At 35.9% G+C, this 25,174-nt stretch overlaps 1 protein-coding gene across 2 annotated transcripts in view; it reads right to left on the bottom strand.

Moving 5' to 3' along the window:
- Nucleotides 1–23,508, bottom strand: part of ZDHHC21 (zinc finger DHHC-type palmitoyltransferase 21) — a 69,005-nt gene extending 45,497 nt beyond the window's left edge. The window contains exons 1-4 of one of the 2 annotated variants that reach the window (XM_037491849.2): nt 23,369–23,508; nt 15,669–15,802; nt 7,275–7,469; nt 5,961–6,059 (exon numbers count right to left, since the gene is read on the bottom strand). In XM_037491849.2, the coding sequence (XP_037347746.1) occupies nt 5,961–6,059; nt 7,275–7,469; nt 15,669–15,735 (361 nt within the window). In that variant the 5' untranslated portion in view covers nt 15,736–15,802; nt 23,369–23,508. Of the gene's footprint in view, nt 1–5,960; nt 6,060–7,274; nt 7,470–15,668; nt 15,803–23,004; nt 23,068–23,368 lie in introns of those variants that run through there. The other variant, XM_037491848.2, reaches the window with a different exon arrangement.
- Nucleotides 23,509–25,174: the final 1,666 nt, after the last annotated feature.

Below are 25,174 nucleotides of genomic sequence, written 5' to 3'. Positions count from 1 at the left end.
CACCTATGGCCTATACCCCAGCTTGTATGAATAAACAAATCTTTCAAAAAATTTTTTTTCAGCTGCCTTTACATTAGAACTCACAGACTCATCACTCTTTCATTATATAATAACGAATAATGTTTCTTCTTTTTTTAAAGATTTATTTATGCCCTCAAGAACAGGAGTGCAGGCCAGAGGTGCGAGGAGAGGTGTTAGAGGATTCACCAGATAGAGTAGGGAGCAGAACAGGCAGACTGACTGAAACACACTGCTGAGGGGAGCAGCGGGCAAGACAGGAGAGGTCTACTGCGAGAGGATTCACCAGAGACAGAGTGGGGAGCAGAACATTCACCAGAGACGGACTGACTGAAATACATTGCTGAGGGGAGCAGTGAGTGAGACAGGAGAGGTCTGCTACGCCATGTGGGTTAGCGATGGAACTTGTGCTGCAGTGGCTGCAGATAGCTTCACAGTACTGACACTGAACCCCTTGGGCCACCATGGAGGCCTGTGAAGAAGGTTTCTTAAATCACTTAAACTACCCATAGTTAACAGTAAATTCAACGTTGTAGCTTGGTCCAGTCTTTTGTTTCAACAATGCAAACAAATTTTTACTTTGGTCTTGACTGTCAAGGAGCTGAGCAGCAAACACTTCCATGTTCAATCTTCAATCCAGGTCATTAGATGTTTCTCCATCTCTAATACAGGCGTTTCTTGAATTTTTGCTAGTCGTCTTGTTTTCAACGAAGCAGATCCTTTTAACAGCTTCCTTCTCTTTGTTCTTGTTCTTCAAGACCATCTGGCAAGAACTAGCCATCCCTGATTATCTACTTTTGTAGTCCTTAATCACTCTGATTCTGTTTCCTGGTCTGATGTGGCCTCTTACTGACCATAGATTTTATATGCTTAGGAATAATTATGAAAAAAAAAAAAAAAACAACTAAATCAAGCACAAGGGAAAATGATGATATCAAAGAGATGCAGTAAACATTAGATGGACAAGATTGCTGCCAGCACAAAATGCTGACTTTACATTGGTTACGACAGCACTTGACAATAGGAATTTGGAGCCCAGGCCCTTTCAGTTGTATAGTTTCTCCTATATTGATAGAAACACTGCTATGCAGCACAAGACTGTACTGCAAGGAAAAGGGTGAGGAAGGAGAGTCCTTGAAGAGCCAATTTTCATTGAAAGACAACATAAGAACTTTATGTTCTTAAACCAGTCCATTAAATTATAGAAGATACATATTCATTATTGTCAATTTCAGAGAAATCAGCATGTAATGTACTAGAAATAAGTTATTTACTTCATACCTAAAATATTGTACCCTCAGAAAAGATGACACAATTTGGCTATCATCAGAGAAGGCCTGTAATTGCGTAGTCTAGACCGCAGTTTGGCAAAACTATAGTCCACAGGCAAATTCAGTCCACCACCTGTTTTTGTATGCCTCATGAGCTAAGAATGGTTTTTTACAATCTTAAATGACCGGGGAAAAAAATAGTTTTTGGTTTGTAAAAATCATGACATTCAGATTCAGTTTTGATAAATAAAGGCTTTTTAAAAAATATATCTAAGCCCATTCATTTACATATGGTCTATGACTACTTTTGTGCTCTGATAGCAGAGCTCAGGAGTTATAACAAAGACCATATGTTCCATAAAGCTGAAAATATTTACTATCTGGCCCTTTATAGCAAAGAAGAGTTTGCCAATATATGGTCTGGCTGATTAACTTATTTAAAGAAAGTGCTTAAGAGTCATATCTTTAGTCAAATTTAAGATATACAAGTATCTCAAATGAAAAATACCTATGAAAACTCACACTTCACACACATGCACAAGTATACACACAACCAACCCCATTTGTTTAGCAAAGAAAAAAGTAAAAATTTAAAAATCTAAAAATTTAATTGATTATATTTGTTTTTGCTTGTACAGCAAGGAAAAAATCTATTTCAACCTATTCTATATATCTAGAAATGATTTCTTAGTTTTTTTTCCCCCTTTTTTTTTTAGGGTTTGTTCATGTCCAAATATAATGTTGGTGACTGATACATTTTGGTGACTGATGAATAATACCTAAAAGACTTTTAGACTAGCCAGCTAATAATATAAAATAAAAAGTTATGGGAGCGGGAAACCAATTGATAATTTTCTGTAGCTATAAAAAATTAAAAACTAAAAGGTACATTTTTTAAGGGAAGAAAAAAATCAAAATATAAAACAAAGAAAAAGTGACAAACACCATAAATGATTGAGGCTGTTCAATATGAGTTAATAGCATTATACTGATTACCATGAGTCTTTATTATTGCTATAAATGTCTAAATGAATATAAAGATTTGACTTGGTTTAATCCCTCAGGAAGAAATCACTTTCTGAACCTTCTAAAATACTTGCATATTAAGAGACCCTTTCTCAACTACTATATTTCAAATCATAACATAATGCTTCTGGGAGAAAAACTACCAAAACCAATACAAGGTTTGGATCTGAATACAGATTTCTCTGACAGAACTGACTGCCAATGTAGGAAATAAATGCTAATAAGCCTTTTATAGATCATCTTTGTAAAGCAATAAAAGGGGGAAAAAAACAAAAACTATTGGTGAATACATGACAGGCCATTAATAGCACATGCACACTTAAGTTTTGAGCAGAATTTCAAGGGATGGCATCAGATAACTTCAAAATGTGCTATATTTTTTAAAAAACTTAGAAGGAAGATTTTGCTCTGTAAATCTGTTCAAAAGTGACTCTATGGATGACAAAAATTCTGAAGTTAAATTATGCAAATGAAGCACTTGATGATGAAAATGTACTACTACTGATAGTGGTATTGGCTTAATAACTCTGTGGATATGTTAAAAGCCATTAAACCATACACTTTAAATGGGTGAATTATATGACATGTAAACTATACTCCATAAAACTATTAAAAAAATTTAACAGCACCAATAAAATCATTTCATAAAATGTGAAAGTGACAAAAATATTCATATATTTCAAATACACATGTGAATAATTTGAATAATATAGACTTGTAAAGATTTCATTTGACTATTTCATCTACATGCCCAGAAGATAATAAAATCAAATTCTAGGAATCTTTGTATGAGAACTGGAACATTCTCTTATATTCAAATTGCCTCATATTTTGTGAGTCACTTAGATACTAAACTTACTCTGTTTTAAAATAAAACCAGACTACTAGACAGGCATGTAAAATATTTCAGGGTATTTCAACAAAAATGGTCAAAATCAAAAAAGATAGTGGTTTTTAGTTTCCTTTTCTAAAAAAATAATATGAAACTGCTCAACGTTAAAACAGAGCTGAATAAACTGTACAACCCCAACTTCTATATTATTTTTCACAGTTAAAAGTTGGGTTTTATGTTTTTTACTAAGTTAAAACCATATTTACAGGGCTTTCCTGGTGGCGCAAGGGTTAAGACACAACCTATGAAGCTATCTGCAGCCACTGCAGCCTGAGTTCGATTCCCCACCAGACAGGGAGCAACCCACATGGCACGGCAGACCTCTCCTGACTCGCCCGCTGCTCCCCTCAGCAGTGTACTTCGGTCAATCTACCTGTTCTGTTCCCCACTCTGTCTCTGGTGAATCCTCTCATCCACCACACCTCTGGCCTGTACCCCAGCTCTTGTATGCTTAAAAAAAAATATTCACAAAATAATTATGTAAGCAGCACCTGAAAGCACATATAATGACTTCAATTTTCCCCAGAATCAAAGCTAAGGTGAAAACTGAGCTAAAATTATCAGCCGATAGATATAGAGATCCATCCATGGTTTTAAAAGAGTGGAGACAAGAATTTAGGCCTTAGTAGTTCTCTAACAACCGGCTGAGTGCCCATAAGGGACTATCACTATCTTGAGGGTCACGATTACCTTGAGGATCACATTAAAATATGATTAATTTTTTTCTTTACTCAATTGGGCAAAAGGTCAGTCTTCTAGACTCAGAGAAGAAAAAAAAGAGACCAAACATTAACTGAAATCAAATATAATGAATATCCATATATTCAGCAAGATGCCATGGTGTCCTCCATCCCTGAAGTCTATAAACTAAAGGTAACACACTAATTTCATGGGGACTTAATTAGACCCATAGACACAATTTGTTTTATATTTATTTAAAAAGAATGTTTTTAATTTTTTCAATAAGTTGCTATATTTTTGAAGAATCATGAAAGTTCTCATAAAAAAGGGAATCCTCTATTTTCTCTGAGAAATAAATTGTAAGATCTAAGATTACCAGCAATGTTTTGATAATTTTTTTTAAAGATTTATTTATTTATTTATTTATACAAGCACTGGGTACAGTCAGAAGCATGGGAGGGTGAGAGAATTCACCAGAGCCAGAGCAGAGAGCAGAATAGGCAGAAGGACTGAAGTACACTGCTGAGGGCTGCAGCGGGCGGCAGGAGAGGTCTGCGCGTCATGTTTTGATAATTTTGCTGTAGTTGAGGAGTTGCCAGCCATGATAGATAATATGAGATTTATGAGGTTTTCAATATGAAACAGTTCCTATCTGACCCATCACACTTATTTGTAGTAGGTGACATTTTGTGTGTCTGACTACCAACAACTCAGGAACAGGTCCTGAATTATGAAAAGCTTGCTTCTTTGATTTGCTGGGGCCACTGGGTTTTAAAGTTGAAGCAGACAACACTGTATATCAGTATTTTAGAAAGACTTCAGATTAGGCCAGTAGAGAATAGATTAATCTATATTGCAAAGCGCCACCTTACATGCCCATGTATAAATGTTTACACATACTCAGTAACTGCTAAGTGACACTGATAATGCATCTCTAAATTAATAAAAACTAAATATTCAACATAGTTTCTAAAAACTTCAACATCCATGTCCTATTAACTTATAATCTCTAAACTTGCGAGGCTATCAAAGTAAGCCCTTAAATGATGGATCTGAAAAACAACTATCAGGAATTCAAGGGAGGCTCTGAAAGTGTCTTGCCACTGAATCTAACTTCAGAAGGAATTACTACATTGGCTCTCAAATTTTGCTACACATAATAGTTAACTGTAATGTGCTGCAATTTTGGAAACCACTGAATTACAAATTAAAAGTATTCTCGTTCTAATATGTACAACAAACATATAAATTGCTTATTAGAAGAAAGCACCAAAGTTCTCAAAATTTACAAAACAAATGATTAAAAAATGAAGCCTGAAAAGAGGATAACTGTATCTGGCAAGTAATAAATTAAGCAATATATTTTCAATTCTTATGGTTTAAATGGTTATTATGCAATAAAGGGATTAAAAATTTTCATCAACTGACAAAAAATAAAAGGTTTTCAAAGTTTTCACTGAATTACTAGAACCTGGAGAAATATAGGCAGTTGTATTCATAATACTATAAATGTTTACACCAAGCAATATTATTTTTATGAAGTGGCACAATCAAGAAAATTTCTTTATAAAAATCTAAGAAATACAATTTCTCAGATAACTATGTATCATTCAAGAAATAATTACCTAGTTTCTACTAAGTGACAGAGACTTTTCTGTCTGTATCTAGGGCTATAGTACTGAATAAATAAAATATAACCAAAAAAACCTACAATCTCACAGAACTTATAGCAACAGAATGGGAAGAAGAGTGGGACAAACCAGTAAAGTAAAAAGGAGAGAGTGAGGGATGCTGGCAGTCAGTTAGGTTTTGCAATTTTATTTTTTTTTAAAGTTCAAGAATTTTTATGCAGTTCTTATGTCTTTATCCCACAAAAAACATTCAAGCACATTCTTTGTTCTGATAATGACTTATCCTAAACAGAGTAGTATGGAAAGGAAATATTTGAGAAAAGACTTGAAATGAGATTTTCCGTGACACATATAACTAATATATAATAAAAGCAATAAAATACATTCATAAAGATAATAATTCCGGCATAGTTAAACTGATAAATCTGAAAAATACCATACCCCCATGTGGAATCTTTGGGTTTTCAGGAAGTCTTCCGGGATCAGTTATTGAGGCCCTCACTAAGGCAACCAGACAAAATATGGAAATGCCATAGAATACTTTAAAAGAAAGAAATAATCATTAACACTTCACAATCTTTTATCAACATTTAAAATTTAAAATGCATATTTTAATTAATAGCATAAGGATAAATAATTTTCAAAAGATGGAAAAATTAAACAGTTCATTTCACTCATGAAATACTACTACCAAATACTACTGCTACTACCAGCTACAAGTTAATGTATCTTTCTTTCTTTCTTAATATTATTTTGCATATTAATAACTGATGAACTTGTTATAAATCAGATTCTTTATCCATAGAGATTCCCTGTGAAAAATGATATAAATGAAGGGGTTCCCTTTTAATTACTTCTTATTTGCAAGAAGTAAAAGGAGAATTTTAAAACCTATTGTACAACTAAACTTTCTCACTAATTCCAACTGGTTATCTTCAAAATTACTTTAAGCTAGTGAGTTTAATCACTCCTTTCGATGGATCTTAAGATTCAATTTGAAAATAAAGAATCTAGAAACTCCTGAGTTTTAAAATGAGTAACTAGAGAAATGACAGTAAGGGAAAATATTCAGTCATTTTAATTTCAGCTTTTAAAGGTAAAGAATATAGGCATGGGGAGGGGGAGAGGAAGGTGGGGAAGAAAGTACTGCACAAGTAATGGGGAACTTGGAGCTAGTGCTAACTCCAGGCTGACTGCATGGTGTTTGTCAGTTTTATCATTTGTTCAACAGAGACCGTATTTCTCACAGCTCTTCTCAGGTCAAAATGATGTAATGAACATGAAAATTATAAATGCGATGTACATGTAAAATATATAATTTCAACCTTTTTCTTCTAACCATAAGCAAGCCTTACCAATGAACCAGAGTAGAAAATAACTAAGTTTGAAGAGTTATCACAACCAACATCTTACTCAATAATTTTTGTATCATAAAATTTTTATTTCTCAATAATGTTTACCATCTTTATTCTTGAAACTCCTTCCACAATACACATCAGAAATATTAAAAATACACACAGACACACGCATATCAGTATTATTATGCCAGTTTTTTTAAAAAACAAATTGGAATTTATATATTTGCAGAATTAGATAAAAAGGTTATTTTTTTAAAAAAAACTTCAATAATTTAGTAAATAACTACTATTAATAGCACTAATAATATTAAAAGGAAGGTTATCATAGTGGAACTCCAAAATATTCACAGTGAGAAAATCTTTGATTATGAAAAGAAATAAAGATCTAGAAACTTACTTATTATTAATATGCCAGGAATATGTCCTTCTTCATAGTGAGGAAAGAGGACAATTTTGGGAACTATAATAATATTGAATAACCAGACAAAGACAATCAAACCCATGCAGCACCAACCATGTGGGTCAACAACAAAGTGAATCCGGAGACCCATTTTGCAGTCTTGTAACTGCCTGCTAACCCACAAATAAAATCCTAAAAAGGGAGGAAAAAGAGAAAAATTACTTGTAGAGAAAAAAATTATTTGATTATGACAAAACTAAATAAGGCAACTACAAAATGGTACTTAATGAGTTTTCTTTGTATAGCTGATTCCTTTGACAAAATATCACAACTTGAAACACAAACATAAGTTTTGGGATATTTCAATTTAACCATACCTTCAAATATTTAATATCAATTTTCATTATGAATTGCTATTATAGAGCATAAGTTGGCATTACCTTCTGAAGTTAAACACAAATCTATCAGTAGTTCCACATGTGAACCCAACAGAAATGGGAGCACATATCCACCAAAAAGACATATGCAAAAATTTTAGTAGATTTAATCATAAAACCGAATGATTGTTATACAAATCAAAATAGTGGTCAGAACTAAAAAGTGACAAGAGGGAAAACTGCCAAACTAGAAACACCTATATCTTGACCTGGGTGGTGAGTTATGAATACATACACATATGTGAAAATTCATTGAGCAGTACATGAAAGATTTATGCAACTTAATTTTAAACAAAAAAAGTTCAAAATTGTTTTGAAAAATTAAAATATAAATTTCCAACAACATTAGAATTCATGAATGAACTTCAAGGAATCTTATTACTATCAATTTAAGAAGAATCTTTTTCAAATGGGGATTTTTTTTCAGGTGATTAACAAAAAGTTAACAGACCTTCCATATGAGATACTTAAAGATAGTTCTACACATGCACCATACCAAAAGAGTGACATATAAATATATACATACTTTAGTATAGATAACTCATAAAACTTAAACAATAAATTCTAAATTCTAGGGGGCAACTTTCTCATACAATACAATGGAATAATACAATAAACTAGGACAATGTTTCTCAAACCTATGAGCAAACAAGAATCAAGTGAGGAACCTAATGAAAATACTATCCCTAAGCCCCATTCCCGAGCTACTGAATCATAGTTCTTTATGCGGTAAAGCTCAAAAACAAATAAAATATTTTAAAATGCTCCTGAAGATGTCTATGACACAGATGACTGATATCCAGGACCACAGAGCCATTGTTACAACAATGACTTGAACTCAGTTCAGTAAATAACTATAATACCAGCAAGTTAACTGTAGTACCAGTTACTTTGTAGACCTTGTAAATACAAGGATGAACAAGATATAGTCTTTTCTGAGAAGAATTAACAGTCTAGTGGGAGAAAGGCTGATTAGATGGGTTTAAAATAACTTGGTAAATTTCAGAGACGTGGACAAGATATTATGAGGTAATCAGGGTAAGACTTCCATTAGAGGGTAACACCTGAGCTCAGTCTTAAAGGTGAGTAACAGCTATCCAAGCAAAGAAAAGTGACAATAGAAGAAAGAGTAAATAAGAGTAAAAATTGTGGAGGGTATAATAAACTGCTATCATAAGTCATAAAGCTTTCAGTGGAGAGTAAATAGTGAAAAAGGAGCTTTATCATGAAGGGCCATAAAGATGCCATCTTAAAATATTAGGACTTCATTCTTAGATACCGGAAAGCTATTGAAGCAGGGAGCTAACAAAATGAGATTCATACTTTAAATAACTGCAGCTCTGTGTTAAGAATAATATCAAAGACAGAGTCAAGTTAGACAAAGAAAAGATAAAAAGCCAAAATTAATTTCAGAGAAGCGATCAACTGAAGAAATAGCTAGAATCAAACTAGTAAATTTTACTAATTGATTATATACTAAGGGTTACAGATGAAATAGTCAAGTGTAACTCCTAGATTTTCAGTTTATATCCCACTCTATTTCATTCTAAGAATTGTCATTAATTGAAGAGCCTCAGGGTGCCATCCCTTAGAAGCTTTGTCAATGTTCTTCAAAGCTACAAAACTGCCAGAACAATAATAGATTAGCCCTATCCTATCATCCCTAGAACTTGCAAATAATGGGGTAGCAAAAAAGAACACAGTAACTCAAATTCAACACCCCCCAAATGTTTAAACCAGATATGGTCTCAATTAGTAGTTATATGTGAATTCTAAAATAGGACTAGTGCCTGAACCTTGGAAAACTTAAAGCTGAACTTCACTATCTTTCAATTCAAAAACCAAAAGAATTATGAGTATCATAGCGAGTAAAATCACAGAAGACAAAGCATGCTGTTTAATTTCCTTGTTATCATTTCAGTAACTAAAGAAGTTAAAGGACAAATGGTACTTATTTGCATAGCTATCTACATAGCTAAAGAGAGAAATATTTTACAGTATGTTTATTTTTTCATCCTTGTCAACCAGTGAGTAATAAAAGATACAAGGCTGTCTTTCAATATACTCAATATTACTAGCTTTATGTTCCTCCTCTTTTTTTAATGTTTTGGTTCCACTCAAGACTAAAAAAAAAAAAAATAGAAATTCCAATAATTATATAGAATACAAAAAACTTAATTACTTATCTCTAAATATATTACTATTAGAAACATAAAAGCATCAAGTCAGCAAACCAAGTAGGAAAATTATCAAATACTCATTCATTTTTTGAATTCTTTTTATTCTCCTCTACTAAAGAGGAGATTTTTCTTATCACTGAAAGAATTCCCACAACAGAAAATTAGTGAAAAGTATAGTTTAAAATGTGTTTTTTCTTAGATGTTTAAATAATGAATAGTTTAGAATGTGTCTGTTTTTTTCTGGATGTAAATATACAGACAACAAATTCAAAAGAACAAGCACCCCCAAGGAAAAGTGAGCAAGGATTAGAAAAATAAAACAAAGAGCAGTAAGATTTTAATTATTTTTTTTAAAAGTACCTGATTTTTAAAAATTAGTAGCATAAATCCTTACAATTGGAGTGTAGACAAGAAACGGTAGTCCTCCAAGAGCACCAAATCAGATTACAACCAGAGTCACATAACTGGGAGAACTGCAGGATCTACCAGGCGTGGCTATGGTTGAACAGAAACTATTACACATTCTGAGCAACAACTGAACCAAACATATGGCTGCTCTAGGTTTTAAGGATGGCATTTGTAAAATACTTTCATTAGCTGGTGATTCCAACATGTTAATTTGTATATTAAATGGTGAGCTCATAACTCAAACTTTGATGTAACCAGAGGACAGGCTGGTATTTCAACATTTTTTAAGATTGCTATCTGGTACTTGAGTGCTATGATTAACTTCATTAATGATGTAAATTACTACAGCACAAGCTTTTCTTAAAAGAAATTATAATTCAACTCCAATAAACTAGACCACATAAATATTTACAATGTTCAATTTATCTAATAGGAGGTTTCCTTTCCTTTTGTGCCTTTTCAGGAAACTAAATTTCACTACATATTTTCCTCAGAAAGAGAATAAATTATTAAAAATATACTAAAGTCACAATGAAAAGAAAATAACAGAAAACTATTATGTGACAGAAAACTACCATCAGATTTCAGAAAATGATAAAAATTAGCCAAAATAATTTATAAGAAACCCAGTAAAAATGTATCTCTAATCTATACTTTTATATGACTCTCCATCTCAGCCAAAGTGGTCTTATTACTGTTTCATAAATTTGAAAAATATATTCCTTTTCCCATTCCTCCTAAGTGAGGAATTCTACTTTACTCTATTTCTACTTTACTCTATTTCTACTTTACTCTACCATTCTACTTTACTCTATTTAAATTCAACTCATAATGTAAGGTCAATTTGAACTTCACTCTCCACATGAAATTTTTCCTGGCACCTCAGTGCACAGTGATGTCTTTGTCTTCTAAATTAAAAATAAAAGACAAAACTATTAGAATAAAATAGCAAGAGCCTTTATAACATGAGAATGAAAAGGGTCTTTACAAACAAGACTAGAAGCCATGTTTGACCACAAAAACACTAAAATTTCCAAAGTTGAAAACAAAAAAACATGAAAAAGATAAAGCATTCCTGGAAAAAATATTACTTGGTTGATAAAAGGCAAGTATGTACATAAATACATGCAAATAATTTACAAGAGGAAAAAAAATTCAGTGGCTGAACATCATTGATGAGGGTAATGTGAAATAATTAGGTACATTTTTCATGCTTTGTACTGACAAAATTTTAGCAAGATGATATCCATCCTTGAGAGGGCATGGGGAAAAGAACATTCATGCGCATAAACGGATATAATCACTTCTGGTGAGCAAATTGGCAGTATCTGTTAAAATGTCAACTCTTTGAGCTGATGAGACTCAACAAAAACAACGAAAATAATACAGTCAAAAAATGGGCAGAAGAGCTACACAGAAACTTCTCCAAAGAGGAAATACAAATGGCCACCAGGTATATGAAAAAATGTTCAACGTCACTTGCAATCAGGGAAATGCAAATCAAAACTACAATGAGATACCATCTTACACCAGTGAGAATGGCACATATTAAAAAAACTAGCAACAACAAATGTTGGCAAGGATGTGGAGAGAAAGGAACTCTCCTGCACTGCTGGTGGGAGTGCAAACTGGTCCAACCACTACGGAGAGCTGTGTGGGGATTCTTCAACCTACTAAAGATAGAGCTTCCATATGATCCAGCAATTCCACTCCTAGGTATTTACCCAAAGGACACAGAAACATTAATTCCAAAGAGCACCTGCACCCCTATGTTTATAGCAGCACAATTTACAATAGCTAAGCTTTGGAAACAACCCAAATGCCCAAAAATAGATGACTGGATCAAGAAGATGTAGTACATATACACCATGGAATATTACTCAGCATTCAAAAAAGATAAACACATGCAGTTTGCAGCAACATGGATGGAGCTGGAAGGGATCATGCTCAGCAAAATAAGCCAGAAAGAAAAAGAAAAATACCAGATGGTCTCACTCATAACAGGAATCTAGAAAACCTAAATAAGGGTCCAGGAAAAAGAATAACTATAAGAAAGAAAAAAATCAAAATCAACAAACAAAACAACTATATGAACCAGAGACACACTATTGGGGGGGGGGGGATGAGGGAATGGGGTCAAAATCAGGGGGTCGCAATTGTATGGGGAATATAAAAATAAAAAATAAAAAAATATCAACTCTTTGACACAGAAATTTATTTCTAATACTACTATTAATGCATTCATGAGACTGTACAGGTATATATATGCACAGAATGGTCTATAGAACACTTGTTTGTGATCACAAAAAGTACGGCACAACCTAAATGTCAAGTAGAAACAGGGGAATGATCAAATACATTTCCAAGCTAAGGCACTTTGAAAAGAAAAAAAGTAGAGATAAAAGGAGTTCTAAGGAGAACTATCTAGAGGATTACCCATTACACATAGTGTTGAGTCGATAAAGCCAGTTACCTAGGCAAATTCTATGGAAGAAGGAGATGAATCTTTTCTGAGTTTTTTTGACTCACAAATAATTTTGTCTTTAATTATTCAATTTATTAATTGTAGCACACACCAAACATTTGGAAAACAGAAATGGTAACATGTGTATGATGCAATGCCGGGAAACAAAACTTGAACTTGTGAAAAACAGTTTCTTAAAGAGTTTTGATAACTGAATTTTTATGATTATAATTTTGTTCTTTTTGGAAAAACAATCTCAGTCATAGTAAAACATAAGCTGAAATTTCACTACAGTCTGGGCATATACTGTCTCAAATTTAAAAGAAATTACAAACTTCAGAGTGTACAAGAAAAATTACAAAGGGTCATTATAAGTTGTATTCTATTAAGGAAGAGTTTTGAAGGTACACAATTTTGATGAAAGGATTTAGGAAGAAAGACAAATCCAATTAAGGAGCAAAGGAGCTAACTTTGCAAATATAGGATGGTTAACTTAAATGAGGTATTTGCTAAGCAAAAATGTAATAGAAATATTTCATCACATCAGAAAAAGTTTGGAAAGTGATATACAAGTCATTTTGTTCTAGTCAAAACAACACTGATAATTTCAGTTCAGTTGACTACTCAAAGCATTTGTCAACATTATTTTAAACTGTTCTTTCTCCAACATATTTTCTGCTTTTCTTTTTTTAGGTTGGTAGTCATTTTAAAGGTAGAACTTTTCAGTTTTGTTTATCTGATTTGTTATCAGCCTCTGCCAGTCATCTTCATTAGTGAAAAATGCACTCAAATCAGTAGTATCTTTTATCTTGATAGCCTGAAAATAACTTTATGGCAGAGCTGATTTCAAATTCCTTGTTTTCACATGTTCTGTGAGAAAAGAAGAATCATAAAAAGTCTTTGCAATTACATTCCTCTTGTCACTTGGCTCTCCTTAGGAACTGGATGGACACTTGAGTTAAAGAGAGTAACTTTGCTATTGCTAGAAGTATATTCTATTATTTCTTCTATAAATGGGTCTTCCTTTCCTCCATTTTTAGGATCTGAACAAAAACCCACAATCTTTTCATTCCTAATTTCTTGCCCAGAATTATACTTCTCTACGACATTGTTTTGTGTTTTTTTCCATTGACATTTCACTATGTTTGGTATTTACTACTGAGATGATCCTAAAACTTCTTGTCTTCCTCAAACTTTTTCTCTTTGCATACTTTGTTGTTATGTTCTGATAACTTAATATGAGTTTATTGAAGAGAAGAAAACTTTCTTAATCTAATTAATTTCTCCATTAAGTTCTTCAACTTAACTTTTCATGATTCTCTTCTACCAATCCAAACTGACCTGCTATTGGGGCACAGTATTTCTCAACTTCATTTAATTATTTCCAATGATCTTCAGACAAAAGATATAGTTGGACTTTCTGTTCCATTTCACTGCAAAAAATATCTGGAAACCTTCTGCCATTTAAGTTCCTGTATCTCATCTACAATAATCTGACCAATCTGCTGTTAATAACTGAGTTTCAGCTTCCTTTGACATAAACAATTGAGTACTGATTAGAAAACTCAAACTAAAAGTCCTTACATAAATTGCTAAAACAGAACATGAACCAGCGTAAGAAAAAATTCTGGAGGTCCCAGAAATTTCAAGGGTTAAACCCTCCACCAGGCTTTTCTTCCCCGAAACTCACCAGGGGCTTATTGGGAATGTTGGACAGAACACTTTGAAAACACTTAGAAAACACTTAGAAAACTTTGCCCTGCAATACTAGTTGGGAAGGAGAAAAACAGTCATAGCCATCTGCCACCACTGAAACATCTCAGAAGGGATGAATCTTAACAGTGATTTCCTAGAGAAAGAAAAAGACAGAGATAGACAAGAAAAAGGCATAAGGAAAATTTCTGGGAATGTTGATAAAGATCTCTGTCTTAAATGAGATACACACATGAACGGAACTGTCAAAGCTCAGCATATATAAACTTAAGGTGGGTGCATTCCTTGGCATGTAAATTTACCTTTGGGGAAAAAAGGTAAGCCAATATTGAACTCTAATGATATGTACACTAAAGTATTAGGGGAAGGGGAAGGGAGTGTACAGAAATCTGCAATTTACTTTGAAATGGATCCAAAAATTAAAAAAGTTGGTTGATGGATAGGCAGAGAGATGGATATGTGTGACGAAGTTCAGTAAAGCATTAATTGCAGTAAATAATTAATTGGGGGTTCAGATGTCACACTATACATTTTTTTCAACTCTTCTGTTTGAAATTTTCATAATTAAATGTTCGAGGGTAAACATTTACATGATTCCTTTTCACTAGAAAATATTATTGGTATAAATGACTTCTGTGTACGTAAGCGGGAGAAAATGTGGAGGAAAACACATCAACCAAAGTGTTAACAGTAGCCATCACCAGCGTGAGGAAATTAAGAGTAGTGAGAAGTTTTCACATTTTATATACGTATTTATGTGTTCTAAGTTTATTAATAAATTTATATGCTTCTAAATTTTTCTCAACCAACTGAAAGATAAAGACAGCATAGCAGGTCTGACTACACTACAAACTTTGAAACAAAATGTTTAAGCCTCTCATCACTCTCATCCTTATATTACTTTTAAAATTAATATTTTTAACATATAGTGCAAAAACATCATTTGTAAAGCCATATAATATAAACAATTCAAAAAGATGTTTCCAAAACTCTCATTATAATACAAATTATTTTTCTGTGCAAAAAGACTTAAGAAAATATTTACTTAAAATTTAATATGAGTATTTTTAAATAACTACAATTTTTTTTGCTAATGAAAAATTATTAAATGCATCTAAACATAAGACTTCGAGGACCTAAGCCATATATCCAAAAATACATTCCCATGTAAAAGTAAATGCAGACTTACCACTTGCAAATTCACTGAGATGTGTTGCAATTTCTCTGGTACTTGCATTTAGAGGCTGTATCTTCATTCATTTTTTTTTTTAAATCATATCCCAACAAACGGATCTCTCCTCAATAGCAGCTCTTCATGAGAATCTATTAATGGTTTAAAAAAATGATCTCTCATAAAAGTAAAAATAATAAACAGATAAATATTCTAATGGTGAAATATCAATTACAAAAGTTTTCAATTCATAAATAAAAGGACTCACCTCCACTGATTCTACACTTTCATGTCTCATCCCATAACCTCAAAAACTTCCACCTGATTACCATTATACATGAAATCTCTCTCTTTAGAAACTACCCAATTCCCCCAAATCCCAAATTGTCATTATGTATATAGCTTTTAGGTTCAAACTTACTTGACTACAAATCCCAAAATGATAATACTGATGTGACAGAATGCAATGTAATATCTATCAACATGTGAGGCTAGAACTATCTAATCACAATTGGTAAATACAAAATAAAGAGTTTAAAACAGAGGTAAACTTTAGCTTAAAATGAATGAAGGAAAGTTACCCTTTTTTAATGAAACCATTAAGAAACTCAGCAGTGAAAGCTCGTTTCTACAATTTAAGCTTAAACAATACTCTAAAATGTTCTATATAATATGCTGACCCAATTATTTCATTAATTCAATTAACATCTTTCAAATGTATACTATACTTTGTGAAAAGAGATGAGTGCTATCCTCAATAAAGATAGATTAGTAGACAAGATTAACATCAGGCAGGACAAGAGGGCAAGAAAGCATCTCATATAGGAAGGGAAATGGCTCATGGAACTTTTTCAGTTATATCAACGCATGTGTTTCCTGGGTTACTTTATAAAATTTCGTACAGTGTACTGCCATCAGGAAATTATTTCTGGAGAAAGTGATGCCTATGAGTTAGCTAGATGAAGACTGGAGGCTGTTCTGAACAAGGTAGAATAAGCAAAGGCATGAGGACGATAAGCAAATGCCAACACATTCTGAGGAAACCAAAAAGGACAGAGGCATTGCTTATGAGAGAAAGGAGTAAAGCATGTCTAACCCTTTCATAATCAACTCTAAGAAATAGATCTTATAACATTACTAGTACACACAGAAATATATAAAATATATAAGAATACACTTCATCTATAACTGAAATACATAACTCTCAAAGTTTAATGAATTGATATTTACCTTTCTACATGTATAGTATTCTGATATTCTACTTTATTCTATTTCACTTTAACAAAAATATATAATGCTGGTCACAGCCTACTAAACTGATTACAGACCCACAAACAGAAAGTGATTCTAAGAGTGAAAATCACTATTAAACCATGTCAATGAGTTTGGACTTCACCCTGCACACAGTGGGAAACCACTGAAGGATTTTAAGCAGAAGAAATTTCCTTGCACTTGAGGGGAAAGAAAAGCAATACTTTCAAAAACAGACTGGCTAGATGAAATAAGCTAGTCTTACTAATTACCCAGGTGAGAAATGGGGAGACATGGTAAGTACCTCAAATGTGGTGACTTATAAGGAGAATGAGGGATGGAGACGTGAGGAAGGAACACTTAAATGGGAGATTTGCAGAGAAAAGGCAGATTAAGAAAGTGATGATAAAAGTTCCAGGGCTTGGTGATCAATTAGAGGGAAAGCGCAGATTCTAGCATGGCTCCCAAGTTTCTTAGAGACTAGGCAGATGTTGGTACCGTTCTCTGAGACAAAAAAAAAAAGGGGGTTGGGAAGGTTATGAATTTGTTAAGCATACTCTGTTTACTACAGCAATAAACTATTATATACCGAAGATGGGAAAGATTCAGTAAAACCACTATCATTACATTTCCATTCCCTTACAGATTTTTTTTTAAACCTATATTTTTTCCCAGGGTAGTTTTCCTATTGCCCCTGAGTGTCAGACTGTCAAATGTATTTGTTTCTACTCCTAACTTTCTAAAAGAATTTTCAGTGGTTTGCTTGGTCGTGCCTTTACTTCTTAGAGACAAAATCTGGAATGACAAAGTACAGTAGCTGCTCCCGTAATGGTAAATGAATGAACTCATCTTCTTCCAGAAAACAATAAATGTACACAACACAATACTCTGAAACACGCCCAACGTCAACAACGCTACTAAGGCCATGACTCTAGGGTGGCCTATTAATGTTCCAGCAAAATAGTAGTTGCTGTCAGTAACATAATTAGGAAATAGCACAGGTCAACCATCCACCAGTCAAACCCTGAACACTGGCTTAACATCAAGGGCAAAATCCTACTTTAAGTTTACCATTACAATTATAAAAGTTACATTGCAACCAGGGTATCCAAAATAAGTTCAAATTCAGCCCCTTCATTGTGGAATCAAATCTCATCTGTGTGGTATAAAAGCAACACTGGCCTTAAGAATTCAAGAAATTCTGTAATAACTTAGACTATCCAAAGTTTCAGAATTATATCATTAAACATTTATAACATTGCCATGTCTGGAAGAACACAACAATTTACAGAAGAAATTGTCAAACAAACCTCCCCCCAGTTTTTTTCCCACAGGGTCAAAAGAAAACGGTTAATGTATCATACAAACATAGAAAATTCAAACCTTATGGTTGTACATTAGAATGAATTCTAAAAACATTATTACAACTGTACACTTTTTAGTATGTTTCTGCAGATAGCTAACTTTTGATTCCATCTACTCTGAAAATTGGTCAAATGTGGCAGCTCAATAATTCTACCTAAAATATCATGCCATCGTTATTCTAGCCATTTCTCTAATAATGTGATAATTCATTTTTTATATTACATAGGTATTATTCAGTTTAATATCAACAGAGTAGGAAATTAATCTTGTACAAATATTAAAGACAGCACTGTTCAATTATGATCCAGACTCTTACTAACTCTCTAAGTTCAAGATTAGCCATCTGTAAAGTAGAGATAAAAATATTAACTCGTGGGACTCCCCAGTGGCGCAGCGGGTTGCATGCAGTGCTGTGAAGCGGTCCACAGCCTCTGCAGCATGGGTTTGAATCCCGGCTGGCCAGAAAGATACCCACATGGCGCGGCAGACCTCTCCTGTCTCGCCCGAAGCTCCCCTCAGCAGTGTTTTCCATCACTCTGCCTGTTCTGCTCCCCACTCTGTCTCTGGTGAATTCTCTCACCCTCCTGCGCCTCTGGCCTGTACCCAGTTCTTGTATAAATAAATAAAATCTTTAAAAAAAATACTAACTTGCAGAGTTGTTGTCCTCCTTAAATGACAAACTGCCTAGCAAATGATAAACACCTCCAAAAATGGTAACTTGAAAGAGGTTAGGGGGAAGAAGCGCAAAGGAGAGTTAAAGATGAGTTCTTTACTTCTAATCTTACAAAGTCCAGGACGAAACATATTTTGAGGTCCCCTCAATAAGGAAGTGATATAATTTAACCATATAAGGTAAAGCAGCTATCTACTTTTTTTTTTTTAAAGATTTATTTATTTATTTATACAAGCACTGGGTACAGTCAGAAGCACGGGAGGGTGAGAGAATTCACTAGAGTCAGAACAGGGAGCAGAGCAGGCAGAAGGACCAAAGTACACTGCTGAGGGGAGCAGCGGGTGGCAGGAGAAGTCTGCGCGCCATGTGGGACCCTCCTCTGGTGGCTGGGGAGCAGCCGGGGATCAAACCAGCGATGCAGAGGCTGCGGGCAGCCTCGCAACCCAGCGCTCAACTGCTGCGCCACCGGGGAGGCCCAACTATCTACTTTCTTAACAGTAAAGTCTGAGAACTACTTGTCAAACAACAGAAACCGAAGAGAGTAGAGGCTTTCAACTACTATGGTACTATAAGCTAGCAGGGACGTTGCACTTCAACTTTAGCATGAGGTCTCTCTAAGCAGAAAACCAAAAATAGAGATTGTACCTAAAATAGTGGTCAAACAGTGACTGAACTAAAACCTGTAAATTAAATCTCTCAAGTAAGAGCAGTATTGGAATGTTAAGGAATGAAGCATGGAGGGAAAAAAAAATCACAGCTTGCTTTCAGAAGATATGAACAATGCACAATTAAAGCAAGAATTCTTACCCAATAGCTAAGTTCTCCAGGAATTGGTGAAAATGTGGGTGGGCAAAGTGTCAGAGTGCAACGTACTTGCAACATCAGTGGTATCAAGAATCTGCTTCCCCTTCCCTAGATCAAGTCTTTCAATTCTGTGCAACACTGAACACAAGCCACACTCTTCTAAGTGACTGCCTCATGAGTGAAAAATAAAATACCTCTATTAAAAATAGAGCACTACAGTGACTAATGAGAACATCCTAACAAGAAATAAATTGGAAGGTTTGGGATGATACGAAGACTACCAAATACTGTTTTCAGTCAGTACAAAATGTCAACGTGGGAATTTTCATCTACGGAGGTAGGGGAGCGGGAAAGGAGCCAGGAAAGGTAAAAGGAAAACAGGAATTAAATGTCAGGTTGGGACAAAAAGGCCAAAGATAACCTCTGCTCGAAAAACAGTGTAAGGAAAAAGCTTCAGATACAGTAAAAGCTGGTAATGAAGAGGCTCTGGTATTTCCTGGGCATGAATCGGACATGTTCTTCCCAACAGGAAGGGAAATCAGCTGCTTAACTCCAGTACCCACTGTATCAAGACAGATTGGGGGGAAAAAGACTGATTTCAATTTCCTTCACACCAGGCTTAATCAAAGCAGGCAGGATTTAAGAACACTAACACTAAAAGGAAAAAGTCTCATTTAATTGCTGAAGCTGAAAATCTTGCAGTAGGTTAAAAAAAAGTTATCTGCTCCATACAGATAAAAGCCTTAAAATCAGAAGCATGGTTGAAATCACACTGGAGCATGTTAAGTCAGAATTAAAGTAAAATCAGTGAGTACTAAAGACTAATTCTTAAAGAGTCATTTGTGGAAACAGCAACAATTACTTGAAGAGAGTAGATACTAGTCAGTCTCTTAAGTGGGGAAGGTTAATCCACCAGAAAGGAAAAATTACAGAAAAAGGAGGCCTGAAAGACAGAAGACAAACTCAAAATGCAAATTTTTATCCAGGGAAATAAAATGACTACCATTACACTACTTTTGGCCAGGTAGCTACCAAGAGCAACAGTACTTACATATATGACCATACTTCTTAACCGAGGCTGACTCAACTTACCAAAGATTCTTACCTCCCCAAATCACTAGCCTGACATTAAGAAAAAGTGGTGTGTATTTCCATTTAGATCTTTCCCCTATAAATTTTACTGATTCAAAATAGTTCAAATAGTATTAATACATGAGATTATTCTAAGATTGCTAGTATTCTACTAGATTGTCAGTATTGTGCTAAATTACCATGTACATCTAATGGATTTGAAAACTTGAATCTGAGCCCTAGTGGTTTTACTAAAACAATATAAGATGCCCTCATTCTTAAAAGAGTAAAACTGAGCTTAAGGAACAACTTTCTAGTTTCCTCTGCCTTCCATTGTGTACTGATAACAACATGTAGCCTTCAACACTGAAAAAGGTTTCACTCACTCACACGCAATTACAATTCCAGAAGAAAAAAAAAATTCTACGGAGATATTACTAGACTTTTCAACTTGTTTGTTCACTAATCCAAGGTATTATTTTATCCATGTGCTTTCACACAGGTTCTGAATCAGTCCCTACAAATTAAAGAAATCAGGTTGTAGGCAAGTAATAAAAATTTCATAATCCACTGATTATTTCTTATTTTAAAACCTGCTGATAGTTGTATATATACATTTTTGTAAGCTTCAATTCCTTTCATTAACTAAAATACCCCAAAGGTAGGCAATGACACAGTTACCATCATTTTACTGAAAATACACTCTCTTTCACTTATTCCACCTACAGCTTCTATTTCAACCATTCAACCATTTTTAGTTATATTTTGATATAATTTTACTAATGCTTCCTCAGATAAATGTTTTAAATGTACCATTAACATGTCACATGGTCTTGGGAAAGCTAAAATGACCCTGCAAAGATTTAGTCTGGCTTCCTAGTTGTATAGATGAGGGACAGAATGATCACTTCCCTAGCCATGAATGCACAGCCAAATACTGACAGCAATGTGACTAGAATCTAGTTTTTCTTTCTACAACCCCAAATCTCCCTTGATTCTTTCTGAAAGATTTCTCATCTCACCTCTCCTTCAAAAACCTTATTGTAATTAAGAGACAGCACAATTAAAACAACACCTCTCAGAATTTATCTTTAAAATAATTCAACTCAATAAAGAATTGGAAAGATTTAACAAGACATAACACCAAAAGTCTTTTGGTTCAGGGAGGGCACATACTAAGCACTCATCACATAGTACCACTACTGTTGTTACTATATTACAAGTAAGATAATGAATTTTTAAAGTACACATATTAGCATGGTAGGCCAAGGATCCATCTGACACATCTAACTTGCACTTAATTATCCTCTATATTTTAGTCCTCTATATTTTAGACTGTAACCTTACACTGAATTATGACCAGCCCACAATGACCTTGCTTTTTCTTTCCTCTTGTACTTTTATAGATTGCTGTATGGCGACATTTTCCAGTAATAAGTGGTCAGGTCCTCGCAGCCCTGCAGATACAGACATCCTCCGCTGACTCACAAGGATCTTAAAATATGACCCAAATACAGCTTGAGAACGACCACAACTTTAAAAGGACTCTCCAGTTAAAATCCAGCGACCTACAAACAGTGAACGGTAACAAGGGCAAGCTGCTGCCATCCACAAGCCATTTTCTCAAAACCACACTTGGATCTGGGGGTGGGTGGCAAAAGGTTAAAACAGGAGCAAACTATTCCTCCTCCAGCTAGTCGTTTGCAGCCTCACACCAGCGATCTGGAAATGAATGAAAGGCTCTGCCCTGACAGCACAGGAAAAAAAAAAAAAACCCCAGATCCTCGCGCAGGTCTCCGGGAGGGATGCAGAGAAATCATGGTAGCTCACAGGCGAGAAAGTCAGGGCACAGATTTAATGTTTTTTGTTGTTGTTGTTGGTTTTTTTTTTGTTTTTTTAAAAAAAAGCCTCCCCCAAACCATCTCGACCACAGCCTGAAACCACACACCAGCCGTAGCGGGGGGAGGGGGAGCAGTTGGCGGGCGGCTGCGCCTCCAGCTGAAGATGCTCTGAGAAATGCCCGGCCAGGGGCGAGCGGGGCGCAGAGAAGACGCGGGGTTCAGAGCAGGGGCAGGTGCGGGGGGTGGGGGGCAGGCTTTGGGCCAGGTGAGGGCGGCGGGGCCCGGCGAACCCGAGGCCCGGGGCGGGGCTGGGGGCCGCCGGTCGCCCCCCGCGCCTTCACGCACTCACCGGCGCCGCCACTGCTCGCGCGGCCACCGCGGCCCTTCCCGCTCCGCGTCCTCCGCCTCCTCGTCGGTGGCGCCGCCGCCGCCAGGGCCGGGCCGCTCTCCCCTTCCGCTTCCGGGAGCCCCAGCGCCTGGGCGGCGAGGTGGGTGCCCGCCCGCCCGCGCCTCGGTGCCACCGGCGGCGGCGGCCGTTCCCGGGGCCGCGACGGGAGCCGCCGAGGGCCGAAAGAGCAGAAATGGCGCCGCGGGAGGGGGGAGGCGCGCGGGAGGCCCGGAACCTGCGCCCGCCGCCGTCGCGCGCTACCTGACGCCCTCGCTGGGCGCCGTTGCCCGCCCTCGCTCCCCCTTCCACCCCTGCCCGGGCCGACCTTTTCTTTGTCCCCTTGGCCTCAACCGCCCCGCTCTTCAGGAGGGCCGGAGAGACGTCCCTTCAGGGAGCGCTTCTGTTGTTTCCGCGTCAGGGGAGGTGGTCCAGGCACCTCTCTTTCCCTAGTGTTTGCTGGCGGCCCCTCGTCCCTTCCTTCCACGCGCGGTCCAGCCACAGCATCAGCACCCCCTGGGAACCTGTTAGAAATGCATGATCCAGGGCCCGCTGAATCGGTGTCTGCATTTTCACAGGGGCTGCGAATCACTCCTACCTGTGCACCTTAAAGACCGAAAAAAAGCACTGAATTCTAGTGCACCGTCTTGTGCCCTTCAGGCCCTGTGTGTGACAAAAGCTGAAGTCGGCCCAGCTATGCAAGGTTTTTCCTGTTGCTATCAACAACCAAAATCCATACCCAAGAAAGCTTTACCTAGTATTTCAGGAGATGGCCAAAAGTTGCCAGCTTTCTCAAATCTACAACTTGGGAAAAATTGACCTGACGCTGCAAGTAATCCACCTTAAGCTTTAAAGTAGTATCTTCATCAATCACCAGACTCACTAACCACCCCCTCCTACAACACCCCCCCCCCCCCCACACACACACACACACACACGCAAGCCCTAATGTGGAGGTAGATCCTTGTGTCAGCCTGCCACAGGAGAAGGGAATGTGTGGATGAAAGAACTATTATCTGCTACTAAAATCGGAACTCCTTATGGGATGGCACTGAAGTCTTAACTAGTTTCATTTACCTTTGCTAGAATGCCCTCCATCTTCATCTCTGGTGATCTTAATAAGATCCATGCTAGAGAATCAAATCAAATCCTGCCAACCCAGAGATCTCTCTCACCATGGCACTTTCATCATACACAGTGCAGCTAGTTTGAGGCCCCTGTGTTACCTTGTATTGCCAGTTATTTTTTAAAGAGTTGTGTTCTGGTTTCAGAATTAATAGCATACATCTTGTAATCTTAAAGACCTAGATCTTTGGCTATCAAAGTTTGGTCTCCAAACTAGCAACATCAATATCACCTGGGAACTTGTGAGAAATACATATTATCCAGCTCTACCCCCAAATCTACTGATTAGAAACATTAGGGGTGAAGCCTAGCAATATGTGTTTTAACCAGCCTTCCATCTGATCCTAATGCACATTCAAATTTTTAAATTAGTGTCCTAGCATATTTCCTCTTACTCAATGGTAGGTTTTAATTTGACCCCATGTAAGTTTTATTGCCATTCAGGTTAAGAAATAAATGGTTCCATTCATACATACACAATTGCTTTAAGAAGAATTTATCTTTTATTTTCATTTGATGTGATAGGATTTTTGTAACTTGGTTTGTGTGAAAAGAAATAATCCAGATAACTAGTCACTTTGGGGAAAATAGGAAATATGTGGCGATCCTTCCCCACACACACACACACACACACTAAATTCAGGTACCTGAATTGCATATTATTTGGTATGTCAATGCACTTCTATAAGAGGGAATAATTTGTGACAAATGATTTCAACGAGTGCCAAAATGAGAATTCATGATGGGCACATGAATTCACATGACAATTGAAAGTATACCTATTTTTCATGTCCCTCTCTTTTTCCCCCATGAATTAACCTGTCTCCTATCACTCAAATCAATTCCACAGAGAATTTTCTGAGAGAAGCATAGGAGACACATGCCAAGGAAAACATTCTTAGAAAAAATTCATAAAACTTTTTAGGATGGAAAGTTAAGAAGCATGATCACAGGTTTATCTGTCCTTTCACTGAAGGTCAAGTCACCTCGTCCTATCACTAATGCTAAA

This window comes from Talpa occidentalis, unplaced genomic scaffold (genome assembly GCF_014898055.3).
Source record: "Talpa occidentalis isolate TD23 unplaced genomic scaffold, MPIMG_talOcc4v2.1 talOcc4.7, whole genome shotgun sequence".
NCBI lineage: Eukaryota > Metazoa > Chordata > Mammalia > Eulipotyphla > Talpidae > Talpa > Talpa occidentalis.
This window is presented reverse-complemented; position numbering and strand designations above follow the sequence as displayed.